Here is a 13,114-nt window from a genome sequence, read left to right on the forward strand (position 1 = left end):
TTTGTGTTTTGTTGTTTGATCGATGACTGTTGTATGTTTCGATTTTTGTAGTAGTGATATGATTCTCATCATCCCTTTTATATATTATCATTCCAAATAATTTCGTCTTGGGGCACAAAATTAAAATGATATGGTTGATAGAAAGTAGATAGCAAACTAGATGTATATGTAGCTATTAGCCTATTAGTTCTAATTTGTTTATTTGTTCGATTGGCTCAGTTAAAGATAGAGCTAGTGATATGCATGCATGGCTTTCCGCAAATATTGAAGAGGATTTCAATACAGATCTTGTTAGGAAGTTGGGAGTTGATAGGTGAGAACAGTGGCGGATTCAGGATTGAAATCTTGGGTGGGCTTGGATTTCTTAAATAAAAAAATAAATAAAGATTATGGAGAATCTCGACCGTGTGAGAGAATTTTATTAATTAAAAAAAAAGACACAATGTTGCATCGCCCCCCCGCCCCGGGGGAAGGGGGGAACATAGTGAGCCTTACCCCTCAAATGCATATCTATACAAAACTATTAAAAAAATAAATAAATAAATAAATAAACGTGCAATGCAATACAAGAGCATAAACATACTAAAACTAACTCTACGAGTCCCACTAGCCATAGTCACATATTTGAACCATTCCTATAACATTTGAGATAATTTAAGTATAATCACATATTCATATAAACAAATATAGAAAACAAACGTTGTGTTCTAGTTCATTGTTCCAGACTTCTAGTTCAAATGCAGGGGTTTATGTGTAGTCAAAAGAACCCTTCTTCTTAAGAAACATTGTATTCACACTATCTTTGAAACAAATGTATAAATAACCCTTCTTTTTAAGAAATGAAACAGCCAAATAGGTTAATGTGGCTACGGATGAAGTCCACTCATATGTGCAAAACCAAAAGAGAAAAAGGTCAAAGTTGAGGAACAACCTAATAAACACCCAAAAATATTTGTTTTAGTACAATTTTTCACCAACAATGATACTTGAAAAAATCTAAAGTCTCTAAAGATAAGCAATTAAAGATGGTACAGAAAGAACTCAATAAGCATCCGCCAGTGCTAGTGAATTAAAGATGGTAGTGGTACTGCCAGTGCTAGTGCTACTGACCTTGATAATTTTTCAGAAAGAACTCATCCGCCAGTACAGAAAGAACTCATCCGCCAGTACAGAAAGAAGCATCCGCCAATGCTAGTGCTATTGACCTTGATAATTTTTCACATCAATTAAACCCACATCACATATCCTTCACTGCAATCTTCAATCCACGAAATCTTCAATCCACTACAACCCATGAAATTGAATTTAGGATGAATCCTTAACCCTAAAAATCGCCCCAAATTGGATTGATTAAAAATCGGGCCAAAATTGAAATCATACTTACATTGAATTGAATCAATTGATTAATTGCCCCAAATTGAAGAGGGAGACTGCGAGAAGTAGGTTACTTTGATGGGTTGATATGTACAAGTAGAACCTTGCTTTTTACTAGTTGAGAATTCTCAATTTCATGAATTCAATTCAAAGTCAAATACGTCCACCTTAAATCTCTTCATGCATGCATGACTGTTTGGTTTAGAAGCAATCCGAAACACTCTACACTATACATTTGCAATACCACACGAAAAAAGTAAAAACCCAATTAAAAAGTAACAGCAACAGAAAAATGGGAGTTATAGACTAAGGGCATCTCCAACAGACTAGCTATTTCAACAAAAAGTTAAAAATTTGGCTAATTTGAGATAGTTTAGCACTCCAGCAGAATAGCTATATGAAAGTCAAATTTGGCTTTTGCTAAAATCTCTAGCTAAATTTAGCTAGGGAGGAGAGAGAAAATAAAAAAAAGCTAAACACTCCACGAGTCCACGTTCAATTTTTTTAGTTTAGCTAACACTGCTGGAGGAAAAACTAGAAATTTACTATCTAAATTTAACTTTTAGATGATTTAGCTAAAAAAATAGCTTTTACTGTTAGAGATGCTCTAAGCAAAAGTAAGTTGGAATTCACGTACATAAACCTACTTGACTTGTTTCCTTCTTCAATTGCCTGATTTCTCTTCTATTTAGGGGGCCTCCAGTTACTTATACTTATATCGTGCAAACTGCTACGGGCAGTTGAAAACTTGAAATCGAACGTGCGTGAAAAGTTTTCCAAGTTTTCTAACTTTTATTTTTTATTTTCTATAGAGTGTTTTACTTTATTAACCCTTTCAAATATTTTTCTCTATGATCCAACTTCATTCTAGTTATGGATATTTTTGGTACTTAAAAAATTGGTGAAGCTTTTGACACCAAAAGGATGGCCTGGCTTTATAGTAGTAGAGATATAAAAGATGAGTTAACTGTTCATTCGTGGGTGAAATGATGATTCTACCCTCATTTGAATTTTTTTTACGCCTACGCCATTGACCTATTTTTTCCTCTCTTTTCCTCCCTTCTGCCTCTTCTTCCTCCTGCTTCCTAAACCGCCTTCTTGACTCTCTCCCCAGACGACTACCTACTCAACTGCTGCTCTTCCTCCAATGCCACCTTCTTCAACCGTTTCTTCATCGGACATTTCAATTCCAGGTCGGGTTTTGTCTCCACAGGCCGGTCTATTTCAGTCACCAACAACAGAATCCCACCTCCAATCTCACGAATCTCACCCTCCCCTTACCACACAGCAAGAGTTTCACTACTGCTTCAAGCTATAGCTCAAGCATCAATAAAATCGGAACTCACTTGGTAAGCTTTCATTCCTCACCGTCTTCGGCTCAGGGTTTTGATTTGGTTTGTTTTCTTTGGAAAAAAACGTTCTGGGTTTTAGTTTTCTTGGCTATTGCTTATGTATGTGTGTGAAAGTTTGAATCTTTGGTGGTTTTTGATAGAGATGAGCTCGAATTTTGATTGAGATTGGAGATGGATGAATTCGAAATGCAAAACCCAGAGCAGAGCACTCTGTTCGTGGTTGCTTTACATAGTTGAAATAGTTATAATACTAGGTTAACAGTGGAGGCTTTATTGGAAAATGAAGGAAACAATATTAGACATGGGTTTTTGCTTTTTAAGCTTCTTCTGCTTTGTTTTGTTGAGTTTTGGTTATGGGGGGTTAAATGTTGTTCTTCTCTTGGCTGGTTAACAGAGAATTAAATTAGCAATGATATTTGTTTAGATTGAGATGCTTAATTAGAACATCATACATAATTTTAGATGGTTGGTTTTTGTAGTCATTCGTCAAGAAACGTTTAATGAAGATCATAATTTCATTGTTGTTCTGTTTACCTTTTGCAGATTTGATGTGAAAAAGTGTGCACCTGATTGTTTTGGCTTTGTTCCTTTCTATGTTTGTGTTGCACTATTTTTATTCAGGTATGCATTCTTTATTATTCTGTGGTATTCAGGTATGCATTCTTTATTATTCTGTGGTTTACTTTCATATAGAGCTTATCTGTTTGTGCTTTTTGTGTTATTGGATATGAGTGAAGATCACAAGCACGCTAATTTTTATTTTATTTATTTATTTATTTATTTTTTACGTGGGGTTGTATTTCTGGAACTTAATTATTTAGGGGTTGTCGTCGATATCGTTTTATATTGTTTTCAGACATTCATACATATAGACAGAAAGAGATAGGGGTTTAGGCTTATATAAAATGGTCAAATGCAAGTGTGCATCTATTACTTATGGGTTATCAATGAAAAACTATTGCTTGAACTCATGTGAAATAGTTGTTCTTACAATGAATTGGACACGGATGAGTTTTCTTCATTGCTTGACTGAATTGAATTGTGTTGTTGCGATATTGGCATTCTTTGCTATAAATCATAGTCATTTTTTTTTTAATTTTAGTTAGAAAGGTTTTTACAATGTGAGAAATTCGAATTAATATTATAAATATTATCATAAACTTGCAGATAGAACACATTAGGGTTAATTTAATGTATTGGTATCACTGAATCAGTTTATGATTTGTGATTGTTGTGAATAAGTTTTTTGAATTATTCTAAATGAGTGTTATTATTCCTGCTGTTGTGACCGATTAGATCTCTATCCTTTTATTTTCTGTTTGTGGATTGATTGTTTTATGTGCTATGTTTATAAATGCTGGAGTTTTTGATTAGTCACTCCTGTTTGCTTTCATTATTTTCTTTTCTATAGTGTTTCAGTTGGTTTCATTGTTTGGCCTCTTTTTGTTATGGATTCCAGAACTTAATTTTATTTCTTTTGGTTGTTTAGAAACTGTAGGTTCGAAAATGAAATATACTAAGGTTGCATTTTACAGAGCTATAGTTATGCCAAATTTTTTGATCGCTTTTTATTTTATTAATTTTTTTTATTATTCTGTAGATTTTAGGAACAGTGCCCTGTCAGATTTTCTAATTGCTTCAGAGTTCAGATTCAGGTATAGATCTTAAAAGAATGTGGATTAATTTATGCTTGGTTATTGAAATGGATGAGCATACTATGTCATGCTATACAATGTTAATTCTGCAAGGTTTTGATAACATTCATCTAAGTTTTTCCTGATGATTCAGCTTTCTTAAATTTCATTTCTGTCTTCTTGATTTCACCCTGCATCTGGATTTTCCAAGATACTAAGAAAGGGTACTTATGCTTTTACAATGAAGGTTTCAATTCAGTTTCTCCTTTCAAGCTAAGACGTTGCTCTATGACGTTGTCTTGGTTGCCATGAGTTGAATACAGTTAATCGAAGACAAAGTTTGCTTGTGTCAAGCTCTCATCCAAACTTTTCACATTTCACTTGGACTGTAGCAGCAACTTGGGCAGACAACGAAGTTAATAGTACTTGCATTATTGATGACCATGTTTTATTCTAACTAGCAGTCTTGATAGGAAAATCTGTAGTTCACATTTTCAACCACAAATCTGAAACAAGGTTGTTGCGATATTGACATCTGGTTTGTCTTATGGATGGCAAATTAAGTTATGCACGAAACCAGAGAATGCAAGGAAAAGCTATCTAAATGAATTGATGAGTGACATGCATGGGAGCAAGGACTAAAATTTCAAAAATATGGACGAAACATTTTGGCGAAATCAGACATGATTCCGGACTATTAGTTGGCCTAAAATTCAATAAAAAAGCCACAAAGTCACCAAGGTTCGAACCTTGGTCACCAAGTTGCCATTTGAGAGCCTTAGCCAACTATGCTGCACACTTATATGCATAATGGTTCCGACATTGTAATATATACTTCATTTTCGCTACGAATCTGAAACTTTGGTACATGTCCAATTAATAACTAACTTTGAATAATCATTTACATATTGAATATATTTTACCAAATGTTCATAAAAATTTACACCAACATTTCAAATTTTAATCTTATAAATAGTTCAAAATTCCATTAACTCTTTGCACCAAAGGAAACTACAAGTTTCTTTCTTTACTTCTTTCCCCTACTACTTTTTCACTCTAAAATTTTGGTAAGTATAGCTTAAGTATAAATGTTTATTTCTAAAATTTTCAGAGTTGTCGGCGATTCAGCATTTACCATTTCATCTTAGATTATTAAAAATTACTATATAACAATGTTTATTCAAGGTTTTCTTTTCATATATAGTAGACAATTGATTAAATAAACATATCTAAAAGTTTCATTTAAAATTTCCATGTTTTTCTTCATAATTTTTCTTGATTATTTACCAAAATCGATATATCCTTGATATTTTCGTTGAAATTTTCATTTCCGGGACCATGGATATTTCCTCGAAACTCGATATTTTGGTCCTTGCATGGCAGTTTCCAAACACGCAAACTTTGATTAATTTGCGGTCTAAAAGTAATCCACTACTTGGAAACGATGGCATCCAAGTCGATTATGAATATCAATTCCAAAAACTGTAGTATATACGGGCCTCCGAATGGGGCCTTTGCACTTTTAGGCGATCATGGAATATGCTTTTGAGAAACAAACTTCTTAGACCATCTCCAACGGTGGTGTCAAAATCCACCGTGGAGCTCCAACGGTGACATAAGGCCTGTGAAACCAACTCCAACAAATCTGTCAAAGCCTACGTGTATTTGACATATCAACCCAATCTGTCAAATTTGAAAGATCTCTCAAAACTGTCAAATGCCTCAAATAGCTCATCTTCATCCGTTCATCGTCTTCAAAGATTGCTTCTTTTTTTTGCCAGAATCAGAAAGGAATTGGTCTGTTCCCAAAAACCCAAACCGAAAAACTTCTTCACGATCTCAATTTGAAATCCCAGATGGCCAGATTCGTTATTATCATGACAAGATCCAAAGCTTTCTCTCGATTTCGATATGAAATTCTCACTCTCGATATCGATCTAAAATCCCACATGTTGATATGTATATGAAATTCTCTCTTTTCTCTACATTGATGTTGTATGTCGATCTCAAAGAAACATTTGTTGGAAAATAAATGAACAAGAACTCACCAGCCATGCCGATCTTTCTGATCTTGATCTGTTTCCCAAAAACTCAAACTAAAAAACTTGTTCATGATCTCAATATGAAACAGACGGAAAAGATGAAGAGGAGTCGTTGGAAGACAAATAAAAAAGAAGAGGTGCGGCAGGTTGCTGAAGTGAGAAGGAGAAAGATTGATTGATGAATAATTGATGATGGGTTGAGTTTTGTTTGCAAACCCAGCCAAAACGATGAACAAAGCAACAACAAGAAGGGGAAGTTAAAAAAACAAGGGGTTGGGTTAGTGGGTTGGATTTGGCAGATGGGTTGGAGGTGAAGTCCACAAAATGTTATTTGCCAAGTCAGCTGTCAAATTTTAATTTGACAAATTTTTTTGACATCTCTTGTTGGAGATGCTCTTAGACCATCTGCAATGGATGTGTCAATTGACATATGACAATTTCTAACGGTAAGTTTTGACAGAAATGAAAGTTCAACCCATATGTTAAAGCTGAGGTGGAAATAACAGATGAAGGAGATTTGTTATATTTGACATGACAGTGTAGCATCTGTCATTTATTTTCTTGAATTGTTTATAAATAGGACCCACACACATTCAAACTCTTTAGGCATTCTTTATAATTTGTTTATTACATTTAATAATAACTTTTGTTGAAAATAATAAAAAAAGGAGAGGATGACGGAATGAAATGAAATAAGGGATGGATGGGATGATTTGCAAATTGAGAGTCTGCTAGGTAAGCTGTCAAACTTGAATTTGACTTGTTGGTTTTGACTTGTTGGTCTCAACACACAACCAACCAAATTTCTGCTTACGTCTCTGCACGCAAAAGTGGGAATCAATTAAATATATATGGATGGTCAACAACATAAAATTTCATATTTTCTTTAATTTTTTGGAAGTAAAATTAAAGTGTATGAATCTTTCACAAGAAAAGGTTAGTCCATTGAATGACTAGGGTTGTAAATTTTACCAAACATGCATGCACGTACCTCAAAGATTTCATTTCAAAAAGAATATTATAGTTTTCAACGTGAAATTACAGATAGGTTTTTTTTTTTTTTTTAAGGTCAAAAAGGTTAACCATTATATAAAACTCAGCAAGCAGTATAATTACGACTCATTTTAAGAGTCGATAATAAGAATCGTTACATAGAGTATATTACAAAACTCATGCCTAACAAAATAGCAAATTACCTAGCACACCCTTAATACTCCCACCTTTTAGTATTAAGCCCAAAAAAAGAAAAACTAGACCTCTAAAGAAGATTAAAAGAGACAACGAAGCGTCTGGTTCTACTGTGGTGCTCATCAGTTTATAGTATATTCTGTATACTATTCCAAGTTCTTGCATATTTTCTTTCATTGTTATGCCGTATGTCTTGACTCTCAGTCTAAAACAGTGAGCAGCATCTTCCAAGCGTGTTGAGAAATTTGGGAAAGAGTTGAAATAGGCCACTTGATTGCATAAAGATGCTTCAAGTGTTCCCAACAGACTAGCTTGGAAATTTGTTAATCTATTGTCTTGTAAGACACATAGGATTGAACTACGGTTTATGCCTTCTCGAGCAAGTAGTTTTATGTCTACTTGGATTGCTCCAATATGCATAAATTGATAATTTTTTGCTTTAGCTCTAGCAACTTCTTGAGGAGTAATTATTAAGAGATCTGTTTCTCCTGTTGTAGAGGGAGTTGTAAATTCCAATAATATGAAGTGGTGCCTATCCATCAATTCAAATTTTCCTTTTTTATAAATTTGTTTGAAATCTAGTTTTGGAATTGAGGAGTTTTTCACCACTTGTTCTATTTCATTGTATTCGAATTCTTCTGCATTTAGGAGTTGTACTTCTTTCTTTTTTCCAAAGATGCTCATCATTTTGACATCTCTTGCTACCAAGCGTTTTGGTTTTTCATATTTGATACTAGTCAGACTAATTGATCATGGTTCTAGAAAAATCATATTTGGAATAGGATTATTTTTAGGTTTTTCTAATGGTTTGAATCCATTAGATTTCTTGGATTGTACTGGAATCTTTTCTTTTTTTTTCTTTCAGTAAATGTTTCATAGAATCTAATATTTCTTTTTGTTTATTGATTTTTCTACTAACACTTGTTAGCTGTTCTTCTTTCATTTTAGGAAGTTCTTTGATATAATCTAGTTTGTCTTCCAATTTTTCTAATTGGGAGATTATATCTGGTAATTTTTCTAGATGATCTTGACATCTAAATAATTCTTTTATCAGATTCTGACTCTCATAAGATTTTAATAGAGAATTCAACTTCTTTATAATTATTTCAAACATTGTCCCTATTGGGGATTGATTCCCTTTGAGCTTTTTGTTCTAGCTTTGATGCCAGTTCAGACGGATCTAACTGATGCTCAAATAATCAAGAGGTTTTTGATCCTCTTCAAGAGTTTCTATAATTTCTTTAATATTTTTCTCAGCTTTATAAATTCTTTTCTGGACTATAAAGATTATATCCCAGTAATCTGGGGTTTCTCTTTTAAGCCTTGATTTAAAATCTTTAAGCTTTCTCAACTTTTCTTCCTCCTCTGTTAATTCTTTTCTGGTTCTATTATAAAGGGGTCGTTTTGGGTACTTTGATGTATGTCATACCCTTATTTTTTAATTTTTTTTTACTTTTAGTAAATTAATATAGTAAAAACCTACTGAACTGGTCAACAGGTTACCCAATTAAATATCAACATGTGTCATTTTTAAAAATAAAATTTACCATATTAACAACACACTCTTTCTTGATATATAACATTGTTAAAAATCATGTAACAAGTATTGTCAAAATAATAAATTACACATAGTTGAACTACAATTACGACTTATGACAACAGTTGTTGTGGTTCTTGTAATTGAGTGGTCAAAGATGTAAATATCATATTTGGACAATTTTTATCTAATTTAGAACCGTGATTATCAAGTGGAGAAGCTCCTTACAATACTGAGTTGTTACATATTTTTTGGTCTAATTTTAATTTTACCATGTTCACAACACAAATGTTGTCGGAATTGTAAAATGGTTGGTAATCTTGTAAATGGTATAGTTTTTGAAGTAATTACTACAATCAGAACAAAAGTTACCGCTTTTACACGAATAGTTGCGAGTTATGGTAAAATATATAGTCATTGAGTAATTATTCCATTAATGATAAAAATATAACGATTTACTCCTTTGACAACAAATTTGTTGTTGCACTTGTTAAATTGTCCATAAATTAGTACATTAGTTTAGGTTGAGTAATTACTATAAATAGGACAAAAGTTACTGCTTTTACATCAATTGTTGTGATTGTGGTAAAATGTGTAGCCATTATAGTAATCATTTCATTAATGATAAAAACATAAAGATTTACCACTCTGACAACAAATTTGTTGTCATACTTGTTAAATTGTCCATAAATTAGTACATTAGTTCAGGTGCAGTAATTACTATAATTAGAACAAAACTTTTCTTTTTTTCGTCAATTGTTGGAATTTGTGGTAAATTACGTCGATTAAGAGTAATTACTAATTCTACGATGGACATTACACAATATATTACTTTCATTACGCAAGGGAGAACTTTATTACACAAATGAGGATGGGTAAAGCTATGGACATTAACATTTCTCATACATGTTATATTTTATATAATATTTACCACTCTAAGGACTCATGTAACCACTTTGAGGACACATGTGATAATTAGAAAAAAAAAATCCTCATTAAAGTAAATAAGGTCTTCGTTAGAGTAAAATAGGTTCTCATTTGAGTAATTAAGTCCTAGAAGTGGTAATTGTAATAGGTTCTCATTAGAGTAAAGTTGATTCTCATTTGAGTAAATAAGTCCTAAAGTAGGTTCTCATTTGACTACATTTAAAACAAATATTATTTATTTTTACACTAATTGTTGTGGTTGTCATAAAATGCATGTAAAAAGAATTATATTTGGTTAAGGAAACTACTAATGATATAATTAATTGGTAATAAAGACTACTTAACTAATACTAATTTTGCAAACTTAGGTTAGAAGGTTTTGTTTTTAATAAGGAAAAAACATAATTTTCAATTGTGTAATTGTCCATTAATAACAAGCATTAATCAAACATTAATTCACTAATAATAAAATTAATTAGTAATATAGACTATTTAACTAATAGTAATTCGGTGAACTTAGGATAGAAGGTTCTTTTAATTTTTTTTAAAAAAGGAAAAATCATAATTGTGAATTGATAAGTAAATATTAATTGGTTTTATTGTTTTCACTATCTTTATTGTTTTCAATTCAATTAGTAGTTTGTGTTAACATTTTTGCTTATTGGAAATGAGTAGCATAATTAGAAAGGCTAAGGGCTAAACAAGTTACCAATTTGTTAAATATTTTGAACCATTGGATATATTACTAATCCAATAGTCCAAAATATTTAACAAAATGAGGGTATGGCAAACACTAAGCTACCCAAGAATTCTCCCTATTATAAATAGCAATAAAATCTAGCTAGTCTGGTAAGGATTGAAATTATGAATGATAAAATTTAACTGTTTTACCTTCGAGTATAGAAGATAGGTTTATATCTGCAATATGCTTAAACGAATAAACTCATAAATATAGGCCCACTACTCTTTGTCAGCCCTTTTTTTTTTTTTTGTAATGGAAAGATAATAGAAAATTTAACGGTATACATCAAAATGAAAGTCTGAAGCAAACTTAATATACTTATGTGATAGTTATGAAAGTTGGTATATTAAAGTGTAGAAATGCCTATATTTAGTGCCTAGTTTGTGAAGTTTTCCCTTTATTAAAATATTTTTAAAGAAAGACAGAAAAATTATGTGGCCTCCCAAATGTCAAATCGTGGTTCCAGCTTGCATCCAATCACCATCATCCATCTCACTCTGAAGCAAATGTAGTAAAGGTTGTCCCTCACAATATTAAGCGACTCCAGAGCTCTCAACACTACAACTCTCTCCCCTACATCTTTACTAAAAAGTTTTTCCCTGAGGAAGATGAACAACTACATGTTGTTCATCAATCGGCTTCTGGTTCATTCTCTGCTGCTACTTTGCTTTGCAACCTTAGCTTTTGGAGCAAATCGACTATTAGCCGATGAAGGTATAACTGAATAAGAGTATATATGACTTGTGAGAATATCTTACTGAGTTGGATATATGCATGTGTTTAATTATTACCTTTTACTGTGTATTTGTACGTAGTGCAAGCTTTGAAGGACATAGCAAAGACACTGGGTAAGACAGATTGGAATTTCAGTGCTGATCCATGCAGCGGACAATATGGCTGGATTACTCATAAACCGGACAAATATTTTGCGAATAACGTCACTTGCGGCAATTGTACGACTTCCGATGCGGCTAATGCCACCAGTACTGATCAGATCTGCCATGTTGTTAGCATGTACGTTAACGTTACTCTCTCTCTCTCTCTCTCTCTCTGAAAAGAATCGTTAATGTGCAAAGTCACCATGAGGGTAGGAGTGAAATCATTTGATCCTCTTTATAAAAAATTTAAAAAAAAACTAACTTTTTCAATAATTTTTTATTTTAGTTTTATCAATATTGATTACAAAAAAATCAGTTCCTCAAGACCTAAAATATCGGTTTGTATTCAATCAGTTCAATAATTTCCAAACTAAATAACAGACCCTGTTGCAATCACCAACAATATGAGCTTGAAAGAACTTAAATTTTCTAACTTGGGCCGTCTCTTTCAATGGTATTTCAGCATCTAACCTCTGAAAGTACATGCTCTCTCTCTCTGTCTCTCTCTCAATAGTTAAACCATAAACCTACTTTAATGTGCAAATCTCAAATTTCCAGAACCCATTAGTTTGAACTCAGCACTAAGCTTCAAGAACTTGAAAGCTCCAAAAAAATAAAATTTGGTGAACTATTAGAGGAAGAACTGAAGAAGAAAGGGAGATGGGAGGTGTTTGGGTGTGGGATCGGTCTTCAGTTTTTTCAGACTTGTTCTTATCTCACTAACTGAATTTAGTTATTATTATTAAATTATTTATTTGTTTCATATGTTTTAGCTTTGGTTAACAAAAGCTACACTTGGCATTAAGTTAGAAGTAGTAATGGTGGACCACAAATTTCTATCAATTTTTTTTATTTCAAATAGTACCCTCATCCGTACAACATAGCGGCTTTAAAGTTTTGGAAAGACGATAAATGTTCTTGATCCCTTTTTCTTTTTTGTCTCAAGTTTTTCCATCGGTCTATTTAAAACAGTCATCTATGAATTGTCTTTTCGTTTTTTATTTTTTTTGAATAAAGGGTGGTGCGGCTGCCCAGCTGCCCTCAAGCCTTAATTAATGAAACTGTCGAATATAAGGGGGGACATTGAGCCTAAACCCCTGATTACAATACGCACTTAGAGAACATTCTGAAATACTATCATGAGTCTCTACTAAACAACTATATTCAACTAATCACCAACTAGCAAAGAGCGCTCTACTGGTGACTCTATTTGCTTTGACACAGGTCATACAGCGGTGACACAACGGAAAGATAACTCGATCTGCAACTCATTACATCATAGCATAATTTCCATACGCACAGTTTTCCCATCATGTTGCCACTGGAAAATACATCCAGTGACACTAAGTTTCACCCTACCACTAGGAGGCAGCGACCATTTGACCAAGCAAGAAACTCGCCGCCTACCTAGAGCAGACATGTCATTGCCACGAAGAGGTT

General features: G+C 32.9%; 1 protein-coding gene across 1 annotated transcript in view; it reads left to right on the plus strand.

The window, feature by feature from the left end:
• The first annotated feature begins 11,355 nt into the window (after positions 1–11,355).
• The window catches only part of LOC112175859 (probable leucine-rich repeat receptor-like serine/threonine-protein kinase At3g14840), a 44,861-nt gene continuing 43,102 nt past the window's right edge, over positions 11,356–13,114 (plus strand). Inside the window, 2 exon segments of the mRNA XM_040510170.1 lie at positions 11,356–11,510; positions 11,612–11,810. Coding sequence (XP_040366104.1) covers positions 11,405–11,510; positions 11,612–11,810 — 305 coding nt within the window. The 5' untranslated portion in view covers positions 11,356–11,404.

This window comes from Rosa chinensis, chromosome 7, assembly GCF_002994745.2.
Source record: "Rosa chinensis cultivar Old Blush chromosome 7, RchiOBHm-V2, whole genome shotgun sequence".
Taxonomy (NCBI): domain Eukaryota; kingdom Viridiplantae; phylum Streptophyta; class Magnoliopsida; order Rosales; family Rosaceae; genus Rosa; species Rosa chinensis.